General features: G+C 36.7%; 1 protein-coding gene across 1 annotated transcript; it reads left to right on the forward strand.

Annotated features, from left to right (window-relative positions):
• The first annotated feature begins 1,647 nt into the window (after positions 1-1,647).
• On the forward strand, positions 1,648-18,368 carry LOC137380929 (polycomb complex protein BMI-1-like). The gene is made up of 18 exons (XM_068053339.1): positions 1,648-1,838; positions 2,487-2,598; positions 2,689-2,752; positions 3,110-3,144; positions 4,225-4,285; positions 4,412-4,468; positions 4,553-4,612; positions 5,969-6,024; positions 7,917-8,019; positions 12,355-12,496; positions 12,668-12,764; positions 14,158-14,213; positions 14,308-14,358; positions 15,095-15,203; positions 15,306-15,351; positions 15,600-15,698; positions 16,716-16,796; positions 16,886-18,368. The coding sequence occupies exons 1-18, from the start codon at positions 1,700-1,702 to the stop codon at positions 17,210-17,212; spliced, it is 1,695 nt and encodes a 564-aa protein (XP_067909440.1). The 5' UTR covers positions 1,648-1,699; the 3' UTR covers positions 17,213-18,368.
• The last annotated feature ends 8,226 nt before the right edge of the window (positions 18,369-26,594 follow it).

Below are 26,594 nucleotides of genomic sequence, written 5' to 3' on the forward strand. Positions count from 1 at the left end.
AGTCCATGACTACCTCTGTTTTGACAGATACCAAGTAATGGATGAATCTAAATTTCCTTTAACTAATCTTCATCAGAAGCTTCACTCCACAATGCTGGACTTCTATTTCTTTTACAGCTGAGCTTCAAACCCAACATCCTATCCATCAGCAAGACCACTTACTCCCACCTCCACTATATTGCCTATTTTCACCCAGATCTTATCCTACCATTGCTGAAATCCTTATCCATGCTTTTGTTATCACTAGACTCAATTTCTGCAATGTCAGTCTCCTACCCTCCACCTTTTATCAAACCTGTTCAAAAGGCAAATATCCAAACTAAATTCCACTTGCTCATCCTCACTGACCTACTATGTCTCCCAAAGTATTTAATTTAACATCCTCATTTTCAAGTCCCTCCACAGTCTCCGTCCAAACTACCTCTGCAACCTTCTCCAGCCTTATATATTCCTCCTGCACCCTTTGGTCCTCCAGCTTTGACCTTCAGTGGATTTCCATCTCCTGTTACCTGTCATTGGTAGTAAAGCCTTACACCCTCCATTTCTCTCTCCACTTAAAAAAATTTCTTATCACCATCTTTTTGACAAAATTCATGACTCATTGAGAACAATCACATCCTTTCAAGCTTGAATAGTCCAAACTTGTCCAGTTTCTCCTCATAATTCAGTCTTCTAATTGTACAGATCAGTCTTGTGTCTCTTTTCTGCATTACACGTCATATTTATGAGCATATAACAATAGCATGAAGACAATTTTCAGTAGTCTCCAACTAATTGGGTGATTTTGCTCTGGCTGTGGTTATTCTACAGCTGATGAACACCAGTGAATAAATGTTGACTCAATAAAAGCTCCACAGAGTTATAATATTGTTTTCTGTTAGGAAAAAACACATTTAACAAACACAAAATCTAGAGTACAACACAATGATTAGCTTGTTAACCCAGTACTCTCAGTTTAGTGCTGGTATTTATAGTGGATAATTGGCTAACATTTGATGTATGCTAGAAGTACCTGATTAATTGCACCAAAGCCCTTGTTAAATGGTAAATTATATTAAGGGAAAGAAAAATATAAAAGATCCTATTAAGCGAATGTAGACGGTTCGTTTCACTATGCCCTGTGCGATAACTACGTAACCGGGCTTAATCAGTTATTTCATCATGTTCTCTACAGCTGCTGCAGTAAAATACACGATTACATTTACAATTACATACATTTATATGTAGAAGTTACACTGATCAGCACCAGACTGATCCTATCCACGTGGTAGTAAATGCTCCACTCATGGATGTAGAATCTGCTTATAAATGTTTTATTGTTTTACTTAACAATAAAATTGGCATTTTATCTTCTTGTTGCATCTTTGAATGTTAAAATTCTGGTTTAAATGCCCTGTGCGATGACAATAATGATGCACTGGCCTTAATTTGTGCAACGCTTTGCGGAAATAGCTCGCAAGAATATTTTCACAGTATTGCATAAAACAATTACGTCTCTACATTTTGCACGCTATTTATGTTTATATTTCTGTATGAATGGCTACTAAGTGAAAGCAATTTCGTAGTGAGCAGGCTTTTCACTTGTTGGAGCAGAGTGTGGTGATATTCTGCTGCTTCAGTTCATTGCTAACACTGTCACATCCGCGTGGATCAGCTGAGCTCGATCACGTGGCTCTGTGTCGAAGGTCAGTACAGCACAATGGAGCTGCCAGAGTACGTGCTGAAAGGGTTGCAATTGCTGGCCGATCCCAGCCACTTCTCCAACAAAACATTCCACATTTTAGTGGAAGCTGCTTTCGAGAGCCTCATAAACCCACAAACAGACGAAACAGTATTAGGTGAGCGTGTATTTTCGAGCTGTTTGTGGAGAGCGGCTGCTGGCTCTTTTACTGATTTAATGCAGGAAGGACACGGTCGGGTTGTTCCTTTGCAAGCGGCTCTGTGTTGCAATGTTCCCGAATCCAGTTATAAATAACATTTTTAACAATGTGTTATTTGCCAAATGTGTTTCTGTTGACTGATTCCTTGTTCTTGAGCTGTCGGCTTGACGGCGCGAAATGTGCATTGAGTCTGCATGTTGTTCATTGTTGTGGACAAATATCCTGGGCCTAATGCATCAGGGTTGCCGACTGAAACTGTATTCTGATTTATCTGGGTTCTTTAACAAGTATTTAAGGTCCCAATATGTTCCGTGGAAGTAAAAGCAGGCAAAAAAACTTTCTCTCAGTGACTGTATGTGGTTGTTATCACTGAAGGCACAATTTATCAAAGTAATTCGGTATAAACAGAATAAAATGTTGTACTTAATTTTCCCAAGAGCTAACGGCCATATGTTTTGGTTTATAAAGTAGCAGACAAAATAATTTCATTATTACTAAATGTCATGTACGTGCTGGACCAGGCGCAGGCCTGTAATAGGTGGAAAGCTTTACGTTTTATGTGGAAATCACATTGAGAGTCATTTATAATCTACCATTGTTATACAGACCATCTAAAGCTGGGAAATTTGGACTTGACTTTGCTGAAACAATGCCATGTAGCCATCGCAACCTGTATATTGGAGGCAGGAAAACAAAACGCCGACAAATCGACTATAAGGTTACATGTCCAAGATTTATGAATATTGTGTATTCAGTTTAATGTTTTCGGGTGTGGAGGCATTTTGTAACTCATGTTCTTTAATTCCAGCACGTTACTTGAAGACTGTAGATTTGGAGGAGAAAGAATAGACATATTTTGTGCAGCATACCAGGTTTGGTGTCACGTATACTGTGCGTTTGTAAAATTTTTGGAAGTGCTGTAGTTTAGGAATTTGCAACGAAAAGAATACGAAGTAACGCAACCAGGCAAATGGTTCACTTTCTGTTTTATTGCAACCAACCTACTGACTTTCTTGTGTACAACTAACAATGTAGATCACTGATTTTAAGGAGGCGTCATTGAAGGGTTGTGACCTTGTAGTTCCATATGAATTTGTCAGAACACGTTTGTACAAGCAAAATACAGCGAGCACCTAGATTTTATACGTTTACTGAAAATATATTAACCGAAGCTAACATTGTAGCTTTAATAATGCGGCTAAGCTCCTGTATTCCCTTTTGCTATTTAGAAAAACAAAGATAAAGTGGAAACATTACTAGGAGGGTGAGTGTTAATTATATTTGCGTAGTTGTCTGGTGCTATGTCACTGCCTGTGGGCGTGGGTGGGAGCGGTGTGGGGGGGTTGCATCTTGGGTTTGATATCTATAAATTGAAATGTTGTATCAGTCCCTTTTTTATATAGACATAATCATAACCCAAATTGTTTATCATAAAATCATTCAATTGTCCACCTTGTAAATGCACAGAAGTTCTAGTATGAGTAGCTTAGTAAAAGTTTACAACAATTGAAATACTTCCAAGACTATATTTAGATTTGCTTTGGTTCAACTGACAATATATCGTGTGTCCAACACTGAATATTTTGACATGTCATTCGCCTAAAACTGTACATGTCACTTCTGGATCATAAATTCTATTAACTTGTTTTGTTGCATTTAATTATTTTAACACTCGTGCCAATCCAGAGCTGAATGCGGATTTGTAGTGATTTTTGAATGCCTGCTCCCCCCGCCCCCTTTTAATTCATCTGGAAGAGAGATAAAGTCCTGTTTCCTCATGCACCCCGGCAGCATATGCTAATAACACTTCGAAAAATATAGAGGAGACAAGAATCTAAAACTGTCCAACTATTTTAACAAATCAGCACTTGCATCTTTGTTAATTAGCCTTTTTTTAAATCCGTGTTCTGACATCTAGTGTATTATCTGCAAAATGTTAGCCAATAAATTTATTAGAAAGGTGAAGGTTTTTTTTAGACTCCTGTTTACAAGCTAAAGGATAAATATAAAGCGAATTCGGCTTCTAACGAACAGTTCGCTATCTTATTTCCATTGAAGTCGAACTTTTTATTTTTACCCCCTCGCTTTGTTTTTGAGCGGATTTACAGTGAACAGTATCTCCACAACAACGCAACGTTAGATTTGGTTGGAATTGATTTTTCCTGGAAGATTTGTGCCAAAACGACTATTTGGATGAAACTCTGTTAAACTACTGACTTTGAGGGTGGGTGGGGGGGGGGGGGGATCTGACTCACTGGGAAAGTGCAAAATAGGAATAGTTAGATTGTAGTATTTAACTTTTTCTACAATGCGTTAATTTTTGTTCCTTTTAAATATGTTGCAGCATAGGAAGATTTCCTTCTCATATCATTGATGCATCTTGGCGCCTCGAATATCACATTAGGGTAAAACAAACGCAAAATGTCAACTTTTCACGTTTGTATTTCATAGTAGCCCGACACAAACTTTCCTCCAATTATTTTGTTATGGTATACATCCGGGCTAATCCAATGTTTTGATATGTATTTCAGAATAACCATCTTCACAAAGTCAATCAGCCTGCATATTTATTAACCTTAAATGTTGAGGTAAGGGTTAAAATAAGCAGATAATGCTTTCTGCGTTTGAATTGCTTATTTAGCACGGCTTAATATTGCTTTAACCTTTTACAGAATGGTGAGTCCAGGCCAGCTCAGGATATTACTTTCAGTTGTACAATGGAGCAATTGCAGGTATTCTAACAAAACATTATCTCTTATACAAAATGTCGATGATTTTCTCCCCCCATGTCAAGATTGAAGTTCCCTGATTGTTGCATTTTCGTTTTAGGCCGAATTGTAAGACCTCCGAGTTTTTATATATGGTTCGATGGACTGATGCCAGAAGTGTCATTTACTCACTTTCTGGAATGCAATTTAAGTGACGTGGGTTATTAGAAAACAAAGTACATTGTGGGGTGACTTAAAATGCAAGTTACATATTGGCCAAAGATCAATTTTCATTTGAGTCTCTTCATAAAAATGCAAACTCATTTAAAATGTCAACTATATTGATTTTAAGATCCACCAACTTTTCTGTTGAGACAATTTTTTCTTCCTGTGCGACGATTTTTACGGACACTTTTACTGGGGATCGATTCCAGACTTCATTATTTACTATAATTTTTTTCTATGAAAAGATTAACCCGTCAGCGAATTTACCCCACTTATTTTGCATTTTTAGTGCTAAGTTTAGATTGCATCCTAGTTCAAATAAATTTATCTATAACTAATGTTTTACAATTGAAGGGCCAAAGAGACTTTGCATTACCTTGGAGTTCTCTGGATTTGATTGTGTGGTGAAACCACCTGTTTGATTTGGACTGTTTAGTGTAAATAACTATTCGTCTCTACAACTTTCCACATTGTTACTAATGCCCCCGTTTGTTAGTTTATTTTGCAACGTTCAGTAGTCCACTGAGCCACCCCGTTTTAGTTTGCAAAAATTGCTCACATTGTTAAGAACCACGGCGGTCGGCATTTTTACTATTGAGGTATTTTACGAAAAGCAATCTTTTTTTTTTAAAAACGCTAAATGTTACAAAGCAATACGAATATTAATACTTTAAAATATAAAATTTTGTTGTCGGAATGACTCGTCTGCTCCGTGAGAAGTTCAGCAAGATAGCATTTTCTTTTAACCTTTGTCGCCTGAAGCTTGGATTTTTTTTTAAGTTCAATTATGCATTTCTAAATCTTGACATCGTTAGTACTTTAAATAAAAGTCTTCAATTTTGGAATGTAGCTGAAGCATAGCCCATGTATCCTCGCGTTGAAGAAACGACTTCGATCCTAATACCTTTGAATTGTTCCTTTTTTAACGGGAAAATCTACTGTATGATTAACGGATATTTTAGTGACTCTATGTATTTTTAAAAATACTTTGCAAAGTTGCATTCTGTGTAATACCTTACTGTGCGTGTGAATTCCTGGAAAAAGATTTAAAATGTGCCTCTCCAATAAAATATTGCTCTCTCCACTGTTGGTGGAATAAATTTGACTTCTTTTTGTGTGTGTGTGTAATTTTAAAAATCTGTTTTCCTATTGTAGGATCTTTTGGGAAAATTGAAGGATGCGGCTAAAAGCATGGAGAAGGCGAGTCAGCTGTAATTGATGGAGCTGTGGGGACCGCGATTGAACTCGAGGCTGTGGGTGGCATAAAAGGAATCCGCCAAAACCTGCGTGCTTCCAGGTTCTATGCAAGAGATGTGAACAGCAGAGAATCTATAAATCGTTCAAACTTTGCATTTGGCGAATGTATAAAATTCCGCCTTATAGTTGAATAAAATGCTTGTGGCGGCAGCGAGTTTTCCTGTATCAGACTTGTATATTTGTCGTGTTTCATTGTGTATATATTTATATATGTATACATATATAATCACTTTTTTCCCATAATAAAGAGATGCTTCCTGAAGTGTGCGGTATTTTGTTTGGTATTTTCTTTAAGTCTTTTACATCCTTTCGTGTTTGTTTGAAATCTCCAGTCACGTTAGATTTTGTATTTGTCAATATTTTGACTTATGGTAATTGTTAAGTCGCTTTATAAATGTCTGTGCTATGTGTACCGATTCTGTGAATAAAAATTACAGTTTGAAGAGATCTCTCATTCACTCGACATTAAGCATCTTTTACAGTTGCCAGATTGGTGGATTTTTTTGGGGGGGGGTGGTGGGGAAGAACGGCAACTATGAACTCGGTCTAATTTTTTATATATTATATTCGCATCTTGGAAGTAATTTTGGCGGCTATTGTCTTCTGTGTTCGTGCCAACAGTGGAATTTGATGACAAGACTTGCTGAAGGATTTAGGAAACAGCAATGATAAATGCAAATTGTGTTTGGAAGCACAACGGAGGCTTTTTCCTGTTCCTCTGGTGGGGACTTACTTAAACTTTAAATAAACGTATTTACAAAATGTCTGTCAGTTCGTTTGCTGCCACATCTAACAGTGGGGTTTCCCCCGTTCGAAACGCATTTGCGTTTGTTTCTGTTTGCCACATTTAAAAAGAACGCAATAAAGTCGACTTTATCAGGGAACCTGCGGTCGAACAGTACGGAGAAGTGAGATTGTGTGAAGTGAATCGGTTCTAGGAACTCGTCCACGTTCTAGTGACTGTAGTTGCTCTGTGCTGGGAAGAATCATGACGCTGGAAACAATACAACAAAATGTTTCAAATGGAAAATTTGGATCAAAATAGGGTCGCCTCGCTACCAATCCTCAGCCGCAACCCAATGAAGTTTCTATACATCATCGGTTAGCAATATCATCGCATGATATTCTATAGATAGTTTAAAAAAATACCAGCGTACAGATCTGTAGAAAGGGAAGCTTTCATTTGATCTGTTGGTTGACATATATTCTCAAATGTGGTAGAAGATTGAAATGAAGTTTGCCATCATATTTTATTATATAATAATCTTTTTGTATCGAAACCACGAGACTTTTATTTTACTCGGCGGCATGTAGAGATTTTTTTTAAAAGCGTGTTGATATTGGAATGGAACTGGAGCTGATGTGTGAAGCTGGTAGAGGGTGCATTATTATTTCGTGTTTTTTTTTGAAGGGGTAGATGGGTGGTGTTGGAGGTGGAGGGGGGTCGGCTCTGATTACACCGACTCTAATTCCCAGGCCACCCTTAAGGAATGAGACCACGTGACGGAGCGGGGCGGTCGAACTCGAGCCATTTTGGGGACGGTGTCAGTTTCACGGCACCCATCACTGGGCTTCGGGGGTGGGTTTTTTTTTTCAACTTCTACAACCGGGAATAGCCCAGCCGCCTCGCTGCCTCGGAACCAGGTAGAATCGGTTGAAGAAATATTGCAAGGGTGCGGATCGGGTCCTGCCAGGGTCGGTGTGTGGGTTGAAGGGCCAGCGTTTAACGAATGTTATTTTCTCTCTCTCTCTCTCTCTAAGCTGCAGCCTCTGCGATTGCAATTGACAGCGTCTGCAGTTCATGCAAGATGGCCGCTTGGCTGCGATTCATTTTTTCCCCCTGATCTACAACTTTCATTGTTTTCCGCGGGGTGCAGGCTGTAGCCGGGAGTCGCCGTGCCCCGGGCATGTTCGCTCCAAGGCGGCACTGTCTAGAAAAGATCTCCCAGGTACATTCCGGTCGCGGCTTGAGGCCGATTTGGCTGTTTGAAATGCACCCGATGCTGCCTCTCTCTCTCTCTCTTTTCTCTCTCTCTTGCTCTCTTCTCGCTCTTAAGGCTGACAGCAACTCAGCGGCTCGTCGCCGTCCTGATTTCCACTCAGTTTCGTTACCCACTTCATTTGCAAAATTTTTGTTCGATTCTCCGCGGCGTTTGAGTCTGCGACCTTTCTGCTCGTTTGTATCGAGGGAATAATATTTATACTTTCGATCATTGCAAGTTGGGAGGTTCGAACTGTCGCGGGTTTTTATTGAGATATCTTTGAAAATTGACCATGGTGGAAATTTGCTGCTGTACCAGCAAAGTGTTATTAGTCAGCTCAGTTACAAATGTATATTTTGACATCAAACGGGGGACCTAGTGGAACGATTTTATAGAGTTAGGATCCATACAGGGTAAGGAATGTGCTTAGGTGACTGTTTGGGTAAAAAGTCGAGTGTGCTGTGTTTTCTGAACTTAACTTCTTAAGAGTACTTCTTTGGATTTTGACGGTAAACATGGCGGTTGGTGGCGGTGCCCTTCGGATCCTTGTACAGTGCGTGTGGTGTTAGAAGTAAATAAACAAACAAGAAGCATGTAAAGCTTTGACATAACCGACTATCAAGATGTTGAGACTTTTTTCATGCCTATTTGTGGACATTTATTTTCTATAATTGGTAACCAGGACTGTATCATTTTGACAGCACTGATTTTCCAGGCAGAGCACGAGGTTTTCTGGGTATGAGTGGGAGTAAGTGTTTTCCCCTTTTTTGCCCAGTTGGATTTATTAGAGTGGATTTCGAGAACGTGTTGGCGTCGTTTACAGTCCCAGTTCTGTGTTGTCTTGGTGTTGATGGTGATGATGGCGGTAGTGGTGGGGAAGGGAAGGGAGTGCGGGCGGGGTGGGGATGGGGATGGGGGGTGGTGGTGGATGGCGAAGAGCTGTTATACAATCTGATTATGATTTGCTTGTGTGGATACCGAATGTATGTTGAGTAAGGAGACACAATGGCCTTGGCCGCAAAATCTTTTTGGCTTATCCCAAGCAAGCAGCAACTGACAAGGACAACTGAAATTGTGAGAACACACGCACATGCACACACACAAAATAAACGTGTCCTTTCCGCCATATAGGATTTTGTTAATATTACAGAATGATTTCTACTGTGATGTACTTAAGCGAATGTACTGAGAACAGGTACTTGAGAGCAGCTAAGAGCTAGATGCAGACAAATAACGTTGTTTCTCTTCTAATAGTTTGATTGCTCCAAAATCTGAATGTTCATTGAAGGGAAATGAAACAGTGCAAATTACAGTACTCCTGTTAACCGTGAGTTTGATTTTAGCTATGCGAAATTCTAGTTTTAGTTAATAACTTAATATTCTGTTCTGAGTTATAGTTCCGATTTAATGTAGTTTTCAAAAATGGTGTTTGTGTGTGTATGTAGGTAGTGGTGGCGATGTTTTGATTGGAGTTGACTTTAGATTTCTTTGTAATATACATGCAGGACACCACAGTTGGTTATATTGCAATAGACCATAGTTTTCTCAGGATTACTGTTGGATGTCCTAGAATAATGTATGCATTTTTGAAACATGGGTTCTCTTATACAGTATCTTGAAGATCCATGTGTCAAACGGTCTACATTGCTTTTGTATTTTATGCAGCTTCAACATTGATTTCTTTGTTGCTTTGGGATGGTGTGAGTACAGTATTATGAAGGCTTATTGTATATCCCGCTGATAATAAAGAACACCGGGCTTAAAACATAATCAGGGAAACACAAAGTTTCACAGCTGAAATGAATTATCTAGCATAAACGGAAGCTCACGGATCTCTGAAATAAAACATGTTCCTTTACATGGATATATATCTATGTATACACCATGGTTGCCTTGTCAGTCCGTGATGAAGGCTTTACTGATGAAGTAGTTAATCTATCGATCAGCTAAACCCACACCAGTTCTGTTGATCTCACTCTGATAAGAGGGGCCGATCACGAGTCTGATGGTGAGAGTGGAGCATTTTGGAACACGTGGTTTGTTTTTATTTTCCTTTTTCTCTCTCTTCCGCGGAATGGAACTACGGTACTTGACAGCGAGAGCCGGCTAAAAGCAAGTATGCGAACTGCAAATGGATAAACGTGCCGCAGTTTCTGCAACTAAATGAGAAAACGGGTGCCTTTTGTGAGATTCGGTACATGAGTGGAGGCAGGACATCCGTGTAAAACGGTTAGATTGGAATAAATGGAGAACTTCTGTTGAGTTCTGTTTGTTGTGTTAGACGGCCTGAAGGGGAAATTACTGAAACTTCACTGAAATCTGTACATCGTTTGATTGTGTCTCAACGCCAATTGAAACATAAAGAATATAGAAATGCTGATTGTTTATGACCGAATGCAGTTTGATTACTTCGAAACGTCGCGCGTCGGCGCTGTGGGTAAAATTTGCTTTCTTAAACCAAATATACATAAACTGTAATGAATTTAATTATTTTAACTGTGTATATAGTGTTATAGGTACTGTAAATAAGTGCGACAAATAATCACTTTTTTCATCTGGTGGGAAATGCCTGCTGTTTATTTGCCCTGGCTCTGTGCGTCTTCTGAATTCTTGCGTCACATAGTTATTTGCATGTTGTCAGTTTTCTTGCTGGTTTCTTAAGAAAAGCAAACTGGTTCCTTTTTGTTTTTACATTTTCAATGAGCAACAAACCCCCCAAAGTTTAGTAAAACATTGAATCTTTATCAATTCCTGTTTCCTGATCACTTATTAATTAATTATTAATCATAGGCGTGCTCTACCAAAGTGATCCTCTGTTGTGGAACTGCAGCTACCCATTAGCCGCTCTGGAAAGGAGACAGGCGTTTGCAGAAGAAAATCGTGTGATCACAAAAGCCACTACTTAAAGCTAGTGTCGACGTGGAGACTATCTCAAGGAGAGCCAAAAAACGATGATGTGCGCTGTGTTAGGGCTCATTTGAAATGGCGGTGAGATTTGCATGTTTAGATTACTCAGATCATCCTCTCATCGTGATTGCGTTGTAGGTTTTAAATTTGCGATATTTCCACATGAACGCTGTGGGTCCCCCACAGAAGCTCGCTCTATTTTCGGTCCTTTGGCGAAATGCCAAGTGTAACCCAAGTTGCTATAGTAACTGCAAGAATTGTCGAGTATGGGCACCAGCAGACGTCAATTTGCCTTTTTGATCATTAAGAATGGCCCTCGTGTAGTACACGAGCATTATTTTATTTATTAAATTTGTAACGGGTCAGCTTTGGTATCTACATCACATTACTAATACAGCACCCCGATGTTCATTACAATATTTCCAACGAACATGTAATTGCCGGAAATGGCTTTGTAGAACACAATTCTTCCTGTTTCGCTTTTCGCGGGGCTATAGAATCGTCGGTTTCATGTCAACCATAAAACGTGTGATTACAAATCTGATGATCCTTGTATTACGACAGTTTCTGCTGAATAAATAGTCGCTTTGTCTGATTACACATTTTCATCGATTCCGACGCGTCTTGAAACGGTGCAAATATGAGCCCAAAGGCATGTGGGTTTCGCGGAAAGAAGTGTGTTTTGGTAGAGCCGCTTCGTATCTGGGAGTAAAGTCTAGAAAAGGCGGTTTTGTTATGCTTAAACATGAAGGAAACAAAGCCAACAAGAATGATCAGGAGTGCTAGTCGAAATTCATTGTCATAAACCTGCATGTAATTGGTTTGTGTTTTTTTTATTAATCACCGTGGAGGTCAGAGGAAAGGTGGTCTGTATAAGATCATCTTAAAGTCTGTCAGATTACGAAAATGATTTAGTATGCCTTTTAATAGATTAGCCACTTTTCATTAATTGGGTGCGATTTGGCAAATGCAATACGGTTTTTACAACTCTTCATTTACAGCTGCTGTACGTCAGCTTGTCAGTATTTCAGTAAAAGCTTAGCTTTGGGGGGTATCAATAGTTTTACAAAACGGTTTTGTTTTACTATTTTGCCAATTAAGAACTAAGTCAATTGAGGGAAGAGAAATGCCTAAACACTGATTTCCTGATATTTCGCGAACATTTTATGTAAAAGTTGTTCCATAAATTATAATTTGTTAATCATTGTGGCTTTAGAAAATAATTTATCAATTTTGTATCTTGCTATTGAGAATGCTAACAGTGGTTTTTTAGTTCAGTGATTGTATCCGACTTATCATATGGACCTTTATATACCAAATCAGTAAACCTAATATGGAGTGAAATTCCATAATAGGAAAAGCTATTCCTTTTACACGGGTTGTATTTCTGCTCAGCTTTCAGAACGCGGCCATTTTAGTCAGAAAATGCACCGAACAACACGAATCAAAATAACAGAACTGAATCCTCACTTGATGTGTGTGTTGTGTGGAGGATACTTCATAGATGCAACAACCATCATTGAGTGTCTACATTCATGTAAGTATATCTACATGCTGCAGTTCAGCAGGCCGCTTGCTTATGTTAGAAATGAAAAGAACACAATACTCTAAGCATTAAAGTATATCAACAATGACGTTTCAGAATCTTTCTTGTCACCAAATCAACCATTACAACCAGTTTATGTATAGGTCCTGCTTTTATTCACAGTTTGCAAGACCTGCATCGTCCGTTACTTGGAAACGAGCAAGTACTGTCCTATTTGCGATGTGCAAGTTCACAAAACTAGGCCCCTTCTTAACATTAGGTATGTATCCGTGTACTTATGGTAATCGTAATATTTGATTACACCATTAAATGTGCTTCTGTGGGAAGTATGACTGAACTACTGTACTGCTCGGAGCTGACATACGTGTTAGATGGACACTAACACAATTCTCAAACTACACACATGATATGTATTCATGTACGTTGGTTAGTGAGACAATTTTCACGTAATACATTTCTAAACCGCACGTCCTGTGGTGCAGTACAGCTTTAAGATCAGGGATATGCTTTATTAAGCGTTTATCCCACTTAATATGGGTATTTTGTAAACTGGAATCTAAGAAAATTGTAATTTTATTTTATTGATATTAAACATCTCATTTGAAAGTAATTGCCAATAATTGAAGGAAGAATGTAATGTTTTCACATTCTGTTTTGAAAGAAATACACAAAATGGGTTATTTGGAAAACTTTGATAGCTGAAGCTCCAAGAATTGTGATCATGTAATGTTCAGTGATATTATTCAGCACTAATCTAGAAATACTGTACCGAAAGATACAATGTTTCTGCTGAGTGAACTGAAATTGGATATAAGCCTTTTTTAGTTATGATAGCAGTTAAAAGAATGTCTGATTGTTAACTGACTAAATTTACTGCAAGTTTTGTCCTTTTGCCCAAGTTGCACAATCAACCAGGTTTACTAATTTGATACATTTTATGAAAAAAATCTCCAATTGTCCAAAGTAAGCATGAAACAGTGCCACAAACATTACTCTGCTAGTTCTCACGTTTAAACAAAAGCAAGGCAAACTTGATTCACTAAATTTAGTTCTACTATTACTCTACTGAAAGAAAATGATGTTGAATATGTGATGGAAAATGTTCCTGTGGCATTGTAAAATATATGTGTTATATTCAAAACTTTTATAGGTCAGAGAGTATTATGTATAAATGAGTAAACATGATACAAGGCATGACACCTTTCTTATCTGTTCTAGAAATACAATTAGTTCTACCCCAATTTATCAATGCACACATCTCCAGAACTGAAATTGAAAATGCAGATATATTTCTAGTTGCTTGTTAAAAACTACATAAACAAAACTTATCAGTTGAATAAAGCTTATGATAATTTCATGTTAACTGAACAGTTTTTACCAAAATGATGCTACCATGTTTACAGACTACATAGTTGCACTTATGTGGATTTCTCTAATCTAACAAATGGCAACATATACAAGGGATCAAAAGTGAGAAATAGTTTGCATTTTAGAACACTGTAAGTTCAAATACAATAAACAGTTATTTGGCATTCACAGAAATTATTCTGCTATGACTTATGCAGGTGGAAATTGTATTGATGAATGTTATGTGGAATAAAGTCTTTCTGTAGCTTTGTGAAATATGACTGTCATGTTCAAATCCATTTTAGGTCAGATAAGACTTTACAAGATATTGTGTATAAATTAGTTCCTGGCCTTTTCAAAGGTAAGTGCAGCAGTCTGTTTATAAAACAAATTTACATTTGAATTGAATTCCTCTTTCTGTCAATTAGATGACTAATAGGCTTTTGTCTTTATAGATGAAATGAAACGTAGAAGAGATTTCTATGCTTCCCATCCCTCTGCTGATGGTAAGTGTGTGCTGGTAACATTAATTGATTTTGTTTTCTCACAATAAACATAATACTAGAATTTTTTGAAAAAGGACAGGTTTTAGTCTCCATTTAAAAAAAATTATGTTTTTTCACAAAACAGTAAAGTGATACTTTTAAAAGATTTCTTTCAACATTTATGTTGGCATGGTGCATTTATTGCAGTTTTTTTGTTATATATATTTTGTAAATTATTTTTAGTTTTGAAAACTTAAACTCTAGCAACAGTTGTTGCTATCATTTTTTAAATCTATGTCTAATCCAATAAAAATGTATTTATAGTTGTGATAGAGACTATTCTGCTTAGACCCACACTTGTGTTATGTTTTTAATTTTTCTGTTAAGTTGGTACATATCAGGATAATTTTATGCTGTTACTCCTTTAGTGTTCACACTAAATTGTCAGCATGGCAAAGTTAATCTTTCAGTTAATACCAGTGTGATTTACTTTATGCTCTTTGAACAACTTAAACTGTGTTAAATGACATCTAAAATGGCATGCTTCCCATCCACTAAAAGCATAAATATAAACAATGTGTCACAGATTTAAGTGATTTCTAATGTATAGGTTTCTTTTGACATCTTGTAGTCTCAAAATAATATAAGAATTATATTTGCTGATGATTTATTTTCCAAATTAGTATTGAAGCACTTGGCTCTAAGTACATGAAAATATTCTGAAATCACTGCTTCTTTAACATTCAAAATTGTATAGCAGCAAATGGCTCTAATGAAGACAGGGGTGAAGTTACAGAAGAAGAAAAGAGGATTATAACAGATGATGAAATCATTAGCTTATCAATAGAATTCTACGAACAAAATAAGTAAGTACAGCAATCATACAAAACAATACATATACTGTATCACAAACTATTTTTGATTTTGCATATTTTTTATTACTAAATGGAGACTGTCTTGTATAACAGGACTGATCGAAAAGCAACTGCAGAAAAAGAAAAGACAAAAGATGAGGTGACGTAATTATGGTCAATTGTGACTCCTTTACATTTATTTCTTTTGCCAAACGTATTTAATTTTAGCTGGAGTTAAGCAAGTAAAGATCAACAAATTAAATAGAAAGACGTTTTAGCACCTTTAATGTACGATGGATATATTTGTATAGACAAATCTGCTACTAATATTTAAAGTAACTGAAATGTTCACTTTATCAACAAATGCAATGCCAGTATATCTCATATCTTTATTTTCTTTCTCTCTAGATGAATGACAAGAGATATTTGCGGTGCCCCGCAGCCATGACTGTGATGCATTTAAGAAAATTCCTGAGGAGTAAAATGGACATCCCTCAAACCTTTCAGGTACATTGAGCTGCACTTTATTAAAGTTATAGAGTAGTGATGATTTCTAATAAGGAATAAATAGGGTTCTATCTCAGAAGAAAACTCTGTTATGATCAAATATTAAAAGTAATATTGAAAGATTTTACTTTTTTACAGATCACTTCTAGTTATGTTTGGGAGGTGGAGCATTCAACTGTTTGTTTGTTTATTTCTTCTGCCCCAGTGCAGCTCTGAAATGTTACGGTGGCATTTTAAATATTATACATAAAGAGATTTGGAGGCCCCTGTACACATGCACACATATAAATTATATGCATACAATTTTGAAAGAGGTATATTTTATTTCTATAGCACAAATGATATTGTGAAGTGCGATTTTGAAAATGATAGTTAAACCTGTTTTTATTTTAATAAATATAAGTTAATTAAATGTGTCACTGGAGATGTTTCCAAGGTTAATCATTTTACCATCCAGAACATTTTGAATTAATTTAGCTAGCTTATCACTGCCCACCAAATTTTAGTAAATATAAAATCAAACACATCTGTTGTGTTAAGAAGGAGCGAATCATTGATGTAAGGAACAGCTTCTAACAGCCACAAAGGATCAGATGTGACCACCCAAAAAAGGGGAAAATGAGAGACTGTGAATGGAGGGATAAATACGCCGTAGTTATTTGCAAGTTGACAAATTGTTTTATTTCTCACCTAGTCAAAATTGACATGTAAATCATTCATGACTGAAAGGCAGATTTTAAATTTTCTCACTTGGCTTCACAGTCTATTCATGATTACTTAATTTTGTGGAAATCAATTGTATGTTGTTGTGACTTACTATGAGTTAATAAAACAATACATATAACTTGGAGTGTAATGTGAACTTGTTTCACTCTTTACAGTGATGCATTGACATTTATATAAAACTACAATGAGGTCTGCGGTACTGAGGTGTGTTATATTTTGTAATAATCAAAGAAAGCAGTTGGGTAAATAATGCTGTCTTTAATATATATGATTTTATTATTTTCACTCTAGATTGATGTTATGTATGAAGATGAACCATTGAAAGATTATTACACACTTATGGATATTGCCTACATTTACGCATGGAGGAGGGTAAGTCCAATCTACCTATTCTAATGGTCCAGCAAAATTTTAATTTCAGACCTTCAATCCTTACTAATATACCTTGCATTTTATTTCAGAATGGACCACTTCCTCTAAAATATCGAGTGCGGCCTACATGCAAAAGAATTAAGATTGGTCATCAACAAGATGGATTAAATAACACCAGTGGAGAGGTAGAAAGTGACTCTGGGAGTGACAAGGCTAATAGCCCAGCTGCTGCACCATCCACATCATCCTCACTGCCCAGTCCCTGTACACCAGGGCAGTCTCCACATCCACACTTTCCTCATATATCGACTACCATGAATGGTTCCTCCAACCTCAATACCAACCATCAGATCCCATTCAGCAACAACAGAGCACGGAAATCATCTGTCAATGGCTCATCAGCATCATCAGGCTGACAGTATTCATCAAATCGATGGCACAATACATATATTTGAAGACCTGTTCATACCATGTGATAATATATAGATATAGAGAATGCTTAGCATTGTGATCATCATTAACATCACTATTTTGTAGTGACTTGCACATTTTGTTCAAAGCAAGAAACAATACGTGGCTGTACTACAAATAGTTCTGACAACATCTTTTGCTCCTCAAGACATTTTTCCAGTTTTTGGGAATGCAAATTAGCAAAGGATCTACATCACTGAAATGCATATTGCAAAGATTTGAGGATATTTACACCTAACAGCGTTGGATTTAATGACTCTGATTGCGACGGAGATGATATTCACTGAATGGAAAATGAAGGAAGGAAAGCTGGGCAGGAAATTATTGTAAAGATGTAAACGTTGGAAGATATTTTGTATAACTGTTTAATTGAATTGAAGTTTACTATATCTGTATATCAACATACTTTTAATTTGCCAGTAATAGGCACTGTGATATTGGCTGTACAGATTAAATATAAAAGGCTAGTGATTTTTCACAATGGCACTCCCAAAAAGAATTTGAGAAATAAAATTAGAAAGACGTATTCTTTGTAGCCATTTCAAAGTAAAAACTGATTGACAGTAGATGTTGACATCATTGGTTGTTAAATGTTTTCCTGCAGCATTAGCATACATACCACAAGAAAATTCTGAATTGATCAACCCAAAATAAAATTGTTTTAATGATTTATCATTTTAGACCTAAAGTGGGTATGAACTAATTGAATTGCCTGTAGAACAACAATATTTACTATACATCGACCAATTAAGTTCCTGGATCTCAGAAAGGAAATTCAAAGATGTAGTATGGATGGATGGATGCCAAACATCCAATATATTCACTATGAAACATAGATATATACGATATATTAGGCATATACTACTCCTGAGAAATCAAACAATTATTTTTGAGAAATTCTGCCCCTTTATATTACCACAGCCCAAATAATGTTTGTACACTATATATAAATGTTTTACTTGAAATGTTCGTTTCATTGTTTTCAGTTAAATTGAATAGTCCAAATTACTTTTGGCAAACTTTTTAAATTAGGCAAGCCAATGATATCTTGTTCAAATTGTAATATTTAAAGATTTAAATATACTTTAAATGATATTTTCACATTAATGTTCCTCTTATTTGCAATGGATTTTTCCACTGAGATTGTCAAAAATTGAAGCTAGGTCATGATTGAGCCTGATATCTGTTCAAGCCATGCTAGTGAACACAGTGTTGGTAAAAGACTTTAAATGTATAAATAGATCAAAATGTTTGAATTTCTAACTGTGAAGGTTTCAGACACTAGTTGTCATTTTTATTAAAAGGTGGTGGTTGATCATCTTAAACAGAATAGTTTAAGAACATAACTCACAACGTTTTCATCTGTAGCACATAAAAATTAAATCTCAGCCACTCAACTGACAACATTTGGAACACAACAGAATAAATAACACTAGGCTCATACAAAATAAGCTTCAGATAATTTTAAAAGTTAACTTCAATCAGAATGGTTACATATGACTGTAGAAGGAGACATTTTCTACTGTAGAATTATCAACTGTCACTAGGCCCAATGTCATACTACAAATCAGACCTATAAATGTATAATTTTCCTGCAAAAATCTTTTCTATATTAGTTTCTGATGTGATAGACGTAAACACGAACTATTGGGAGGTGTGAGTTATAATAATGCAATCTAACTTATGCTGGGAAAATTAAAGCTACAGCGTCTGTTTTCTTGACATTTTCGTAGGCTCACATTTAACGCTGCAAGGGTTAACTTTCTAATGGCCTTCTTGGGATAATGCATCAATTGGGAAATGCGAACTGTAAGAAGAAGATAGATTCCAAAGGATATTTGAGTTTTAATCTTTGATGGTACTAGTTATTAAAGAAGTCATATCATTTTAAGTGATGCCTTAAAGGCATAAGACTGCCTACGATACATTATCATCCGTTTATCTACTGATGTTTACCTACACGTGAACAATGATTGTCTAAGTTAGCCTTATTTTATCGTGGCAGGTCCAAACTTCGTCTCTGCACGGGCTTGATAAGAATTCCTCTTCTATGATGCTCAAATTTTGTTTGAAGGAAAAAACGAGACAATACTTTTGTCTGTATTTTGACATTGTTCTACTGTCACTGATATTGTACATAAATTAGCAAATAAACAAAACAGTTCTTTGCGCCCCAAATTGGAAAAGCACAATGCAAGTCGTGCTTTAATTTCAATTAAAATCAATGATTTCGCATAAGTTCACTTTATGTTTCCTAGTGCTTGAGGAAGTATGGTTAGAGGTTACAGATACATTTCAGTAAAAATAACAATTTGCAATTCAGCACAACTCGTCGAATACAGTCTTAGTGTGTTGAGGGATCACCTCCAAAATAATGTTGATGTTTTATGAAAATACTTTGCGTTTAAGTGAACGGTTTTCATAATTGCTGATGAAATCAAATAATCCTCACTGTGCAAGTTAGCGAAGGTTAAAGACAAAACATTTCATTTCTTAAAATTACATTCCGTAATAATTTACTGTGGCGATGTTATTTTTTTCAAAAGGAAAGAAGTGGCATGACATGGTACTGCATTTCATAAAAATGTAGGAGGTTAAAGATAGTATGTAACAAGATGAGCAGTCAGGGAGGAGGCAGTGCTATGTGTCAATGAAATCTCATTCATCTAATACCCTCGGGGTGCAATTATACTGCAATATTTACATAATGGCCAATGATTTCAGGTGCGCGTCAACAAAAGTGATAGCTTAACTCTCGAGTCAGATCTCCAACGAAGGCCCCCTGAAGAAAGCTTGGCCTCTACTATAGATGAAATATACTTCGGGTCCTAACCCTCCGAGCATTGCAGCCTATCCTCTTTTCCCTCTACTATCCTGTTAAGTGAATCATTCCATATATGTATCCTTGTTTGAGAAAATACGTTCCCTTTATACCTAGCTCTCACCAAACATTAGAACTATAAATGGATTTTTAGAATAATTAGCTTTTGAAATTTAAGCACTACACACATCCACTCTGCTTTCTTTTAAAATGTTTCAAACGTGTTTCTAAGTAAAATAATTAGGATCAAACAAATCAGTCAAAAGTTCCTGAAGCGTATTTGTCAACTCTTTCCTTTTTGACTCATCCTGTAAAAAGATGGGATATTTTCAAGGAGATTGTTACTTCTACTTCCGCGTGAAGCTATTGAGACAAATGCAGTTCTGTTGCAAATGAGGCAAACATGAGCAACTATATCTGATCTACATTTTTCTAGTTTTCTGGATATAGCTTGTATTACTACCTGCAATAAATACTCCACAAAACAGACAAAGCAAAATGTTTTCAAAAAAGGTTCCATGTAAGATCCTCTTTACCGATTTCCTTCATTTTCACACCTTAAAGTAAACATCAGAGAACACTGAGTAACACCCAATCGAATCTCCCCATTCACTTGTAATCAAATTTGTTTCGTTACTCTACAATTGAAAACAGCTGGAAATAAGGTGGATGATGCAAGGGGTAATCATATGAATGAACCAGTATTGTGTTCTTTTTGATATTAATTAGTATGAATTCAATAGGAGTAAACATTGTTGACTTTGTACGTTGACTACATTAACGGGACTATATAACATTTGTTTTGGTTTGCTATCTAAATACTGTTAATCATCTTCTTTGCAGCATTTCATTGAACATGAATGTAGTATTTTTCAAAGTCCACTTCACTTGCACAAAGAGACAAAAAGAAACTTGCCACCTGAGCAGTAAATCTCTACTAAGGGCGATCATTCCTGTTGCTTTCATGTAGACAGGAAAACTTGCCGTGAGAACCAAATTAATGTAGTTGTTGGAGGTTGTCATATTTTCCTGTGTGCGGAGTTAAATAAGAAGCTTTACTTTTTCGTCTTCCCTAAATTATCATTTTTTCACGCGAGTTTAAGAAAAAATACTTTGACTTTATATACTCCTTTGCATTGAAGGTAAGATAACAGTTAAAAACAAATATCCAGGTAAGGCAAACAAAAACACGGGTTCAGGCAATTAAGATGCGTTAATAGTGCTTTTGTGAAGATGAGAACAAATAGACTGAGAAAGGCCCATGAGCATCAGGCCAGCACAAGCCTTTTAGGTTTGCATTGACATGGGTGGGAAAAAAACTTTCCATTTGTCTATTTAAACAACCGATTATTTTGAAAGGGCTCCATGAAAGTTAGTAACAACAGAACTGGAGATCCCCTTGCTTCCAAGACCAATTTAGCACACTGAGTGGCTCAGATCATTCCACTTGGAAAAATCTAAGTACTTTAATCTTTAATTCACAAAAGTAACCCCTATAACCTGTGACATTCACATACCATCTTTATGGTCTTTTCAGACAAATGAGTGACTGTTGGGTTGTGAATTTTCACCATTGGACACACTGAACTCATTCTCATATAACTTTATGGGCAAAGTGCGAGGGGAAGGGAGGGTATTGGGGGCGGTGGGGGAAGAAGAGTAGTCGGACGAATTTGTCCAAACACTCTGTTTTTGATTTGAATTCGAGGTGCAGAGGTGAACGCCAGTGATGTGATGGCGCTGCCTCCTCGTTCCAATATAATCATCATATTCGACAGAATAAAGCAAATACACTTATTTCCGATCTTTTAATCACACTTCCAACCGGCGAATAGGATATGTATTGTCATCCACTCAAAAGTGTATTACTTTGTTTAAACTGATACGCAGTTGTCACAGTTGCTTTGAAAGAGACATATCTGTTTCAATGTTTTACTTCCTGGCCTACAAAAAAGAACAGCTTGTGCAGGTGTACGGGTTCATGTCTCATGGTAACACCAGGTAATAACACAAAAAGATGCAATATCAATGCGTTGGGTTAAATGTAACCTCGGCGTCTCTTGAAAACAATCCATGGCCTTATGGTGCACCTTTGAAAACTAGATATAAATACATATCAACATTACAATCTAAATTCAATACAGATTTTCTTTGTGCAAAGAAGTAAACATGACTATGCAGGATTCTTTAGGTAATAAAATGAACTAGTTTATTTTGACGTAACGCAGACTGACATTCCTACACTTGAAAACCCAGTCTAAACTACATTTGTACATTAATTTGGAGAGATCAGGAAGTACGTCTTTTATTATAAATATTAAGATTTGTTATTGGGTGTTCATTTGTACATTAAAATGTCATGCTAACAGTTAGGTGTCACTGTGACGTTAACAAAAACAGACAAGTGTTACATGATTACCTTAAAAATATTACATCAAAATTCTCAGTAAATGTTTCAATCAGATAACTGCTTCCTGTTTGTCAGTGGTGGGTAACGTTCTTGTCTACTGCGTGATCTTTTTTAGCTCTTTGCTCAACGAGCGGATTTCCTTTTCTCACAAACAAGCAGGTTTTTTTGTAACTTGTACAAGAGCTGAGTGAACGGCTATTGGTAACGTGCTATGTCTGTAGAACATTTTTTCTGGAGGAGCCGCTTTCTTTTTTTTGTCTCTCGCCTTGACATTTCGTACCGGGGCTTGACATTAAATAGCGTAGGCAGAAATGATTTGGTTTTAAATCGCATCTACAGAAAGCAGCGAGTATTGGGCATTGGAAACAACGTTAACACTGATTCTTTAACCATCACTCTCAGTTTTCAATCACATGATGGCAATCGGCCGCATTTTCCAAGATGTTTTACGGACTCTTCAAATTGTGTTTGCATTATCTTCATATGTTATGCACTAGCTGGATTATTCACCTAAAAGTGTCTGGCAGGCTACCTAATGTTCTGCTCACATGTTTCTCTTTGCCTTCTCGCCACTAAATGACAAAAGAGGGCAGGTTTTTGCAGCCCGCAGAGCGGCTGCTCGCAGCCCACGTGACTCTTTTGGCGGGCGCTGGAGCCCTGTTGGGAAACGCTGCAACACGCCTGCGCGCCTCGGTGCTTCCACCACAAAGTGCAATGGTCAAACCTCAGAACAATTTGAGCACATGTAGCATTAATCACCACAGCCACCAGCAAATCCCAGCGCATTCTCAATTATTGTCCAAAAGAAATCACATGCATAGAACATAATATAGATATTTAGTGATGATCAATGTGGTGGCCTTTGTAATACTTGCACATGCTAAAATTCTGCTGCAAAAATAGCGCCCCTTGTCTTTTCTTCCCTCCTGAATTTCAATGTAGCCATGAAGGACATTGAAGCCAATGTAGAGAATTCAATATATTTATTGTTAGCGAACCCAGCATGTGTTTTAGCAAACAGTTTTGGATTTCGTGTCATCGTAAGTCTTAACCGCTGCAATGTTAGAAACTTAATGGGACCATGAAAGATGGCAAAACTCTTCTTGCTGCACATTTACAAAGTTTAATACTGCTGTGTTGTGGTTTTGGCTTGGCACCGTGCTAAACTTGTGTAGGGGGCTAAGGCCCGAATTGATTCCAAAGTGTCCAAATGAAAACAGAAAATCCTGGAAATGCTCAGCAGGTCTGGCAGCACCTTTGGAGGGAGAGAGAACGTTAACGTTTCAGGTCAATGACCTTTCGTCAGTATTTTGCTTTTGCTTTTGCTAAAGTGCCCAGTGTCAGGTGGAGCTCTGGTCCATATTCAGGTTGAATCTGTACGGTATTTGCAATGTCTGTGCAAAGCCAAACTGATTCGCACGAATATTACATTTGTGTAATTGCACCCTCAAACCACATAGTGGTCTGAACTGTGTTCGAAGTAATATTGATTAGGTAGAGTGCTCGAGATGTGAAAAAAAATGAAACCCAGACTTAAAAGTCAACTAATCACTATTCTCAAATCGAAAACTCCAAAACTTCAGCTTCTATTAGTACTTGTTAAAATTTCCTTTCTAAACCCCAATACCAAATGTTTACAAATTTCGCACTGTAAATCATTAGCAAACACTGATATGTAGGCCGGAGAAGCAGAGCAATATTGGTTAAGAACACAATTGTCTAAAGTATAGTTCAGATGCTTTTAAATTCCATATTTTAACGCAATTTACAGATTATTCTATAATCGGTAGCTGCAGCGGTAATTGTTTTTGTATGCCCTAACATTATTTTTAATCCCTTATTCTAGACATCTCTATCGATTTAGAGTTTACTTCCATTACTTACAGAATGGCTGATGCTGATTTGATATTTGAGTAGGCATGGATAGAATGTAAATCAAACATGAGATCTTGCTCGCAGTAACAACACAGCGTCATACTAGAGCAGAATACTGCGGATGTTGGAAACCTGAAATAAAAACAGAAAATGCTGGCAGCATCTGTGGAGATAGAAAGAGTTAACGTTTCAAGTCTGTGACCTTTCATCATAGTTTAATTATACAAGTTTATTGTTTATTAATAAAGCATACCACATTTGATACCCATCAAACGTAGCTGCACCTAAACTCGTTCTTACTTTTAAACATTTGTATTCACTTTCCAGAGAATCTGTATTCTATTTTCTGCTACCAAGTGTACCAAACAAAGGTGACAGATATGGCGAAATTAATATAAATATATTAATATTAATACTTTAGAAAAAATGTGCAATATTATACTCCAGAACATTGTTCGAATTGTTGGTGGTTTCTCTCCAGATTGTAACACTAAGATTTAGAAACATAGAAAAATAGGAGCGGGAGTAGGCCATTCCGCCCTTCGAGCCTGCACGGCCATTCAATACGATCATGGCTGATCATTCAAACTCAGTAACCTGTTCCTGCTTTCTCTCCGTATCCCTTGATCCCTTTAGCCATAAGAACTACATCTAACTCTTTCTTGAATATCTTTAATGATTGGGCCTCAACTTCTTTCTTGGTAGAGAATTCCACAGGTTCAAAAATGTGTGTGGCGTTACTTTTATAAAGTTAAACGGATGAGAATGAAGTTTACAACTCAAGCCGTTTTACTTTTGTTTACCTTTTGGAATATAGCTGAAATATGGTACTTCAACGTTATCCGCATTTCATTTGGAACATCAGGGCGCTTTTAATTAGTTTTTAGATTTTTAAAAAACATGTTTGCACTAGCCTTATGCTGTGTGCATGTGGGTATTTGATGTCGCTTTAGTGTTTACATTAGATTATTATGAAAACGATGTTAAGTATAACTCGTAATTCCTAATAACGCGTACTAGATTTTAAAAAAACAGGCATGCAATTATGACATCCAGACAATACATTATTCTTATGGATATGTCTTACCGTGGTCGTTGCTGGATCTGCCACTAAATGATGCCAAACATCATAGATGTGCATCTCGCCGTTTTGTAGTTGCTGTCACTTCTTAATTAAATATGAAAAACAGAGCACACCGTGTATTCATAAAAATAATAATTCTCCTATAATTATGGTGAATTGATGCAATATAGCCTGGAAATATACACTGCTGTAAAAACAAGAAATGCTGGAGATACTCAGCAGGTCTGGCAGCATCTGTGGAAACAGAAGCAGAGATAACGTTTCGGGTCAGTGACCCGAAGAAGGGTCACTGACCCGAAACGTTATCTCTGCTTCTGTTTCCACAGATGCTGCCAGACCTGCTGAGTATCTCCAGCATTTCTTGTTTTTATTTCAGATTTACAGCATCCGCAGTATTTTGCTTTTATTATACACTGCTAGTTGCCGTTCCTTAAACCTATATGCAACCACACTATTGTTTTACTTTAAAGTATAGGGTTTCGAGCTGGACATAAGATGTCATAGCAAATCTTTATTTGGTGTATAAGGGAGGGAGTTAGTTTAATTTGTGGATATTAATCACTTTCTGTCACTGCAATTACATGACTGCTTGATTCAGCAATGAGGATATTACATTAGGGAAGTCTATTTTAATTAATTGCGCTTACAACATAGAGATGGAAACTGTGAAAGTAGAGAAAAAAACTAAGCTACAGGTATTTGTATGTTATGATGAACGATATGTAATAAGCCGTTTAGCTGTACAGGACACTATTTTGACAAGAATTCCAAACATCTCAGCAACATGACTTGCAGGCAAAATAAAGTTCATAGACACATACCACTGCAACACAACTTCAGAAATAGCACTTGTGTGTTCTCGTTTTTTGTCAATTTCAAAAAATTAAAGTTTCGAACAGTGAGTACATATTGGAATCTATGCCGTGTATATAAACATACCACCTTTTATTGTCCCCAGTGGAAAATGGTGCATAGAGATGTGCGTTAAGAAAACAAAAGAGCAGAAATCGTGGATAACCGATACCACAGATACCCCGTATGAAAAAATACATCCAGCAGCAAAGATTTGTAAAATACAATTTATAAAAGAATAATTTTATATTTAATAAACCCAGTTTTCACACTTAAAGACAAAAG

This window comes from Heterodontus francisci, chromosome 2 (assembly GCF_036365525.1).
Source record: "Heterodontus francisci isolate sHetFra1 chromosome 2, sHetFra1.hap1, whole genome shotgun sequence".
In the NCBI taxonomy this organism is placed as follows: Eukaryota; Metazoa; Chordata; class Chondrichthyes; order Heterodontiformes; family Heterodontidae; genus Heterodontus; species Heterodontus francisci.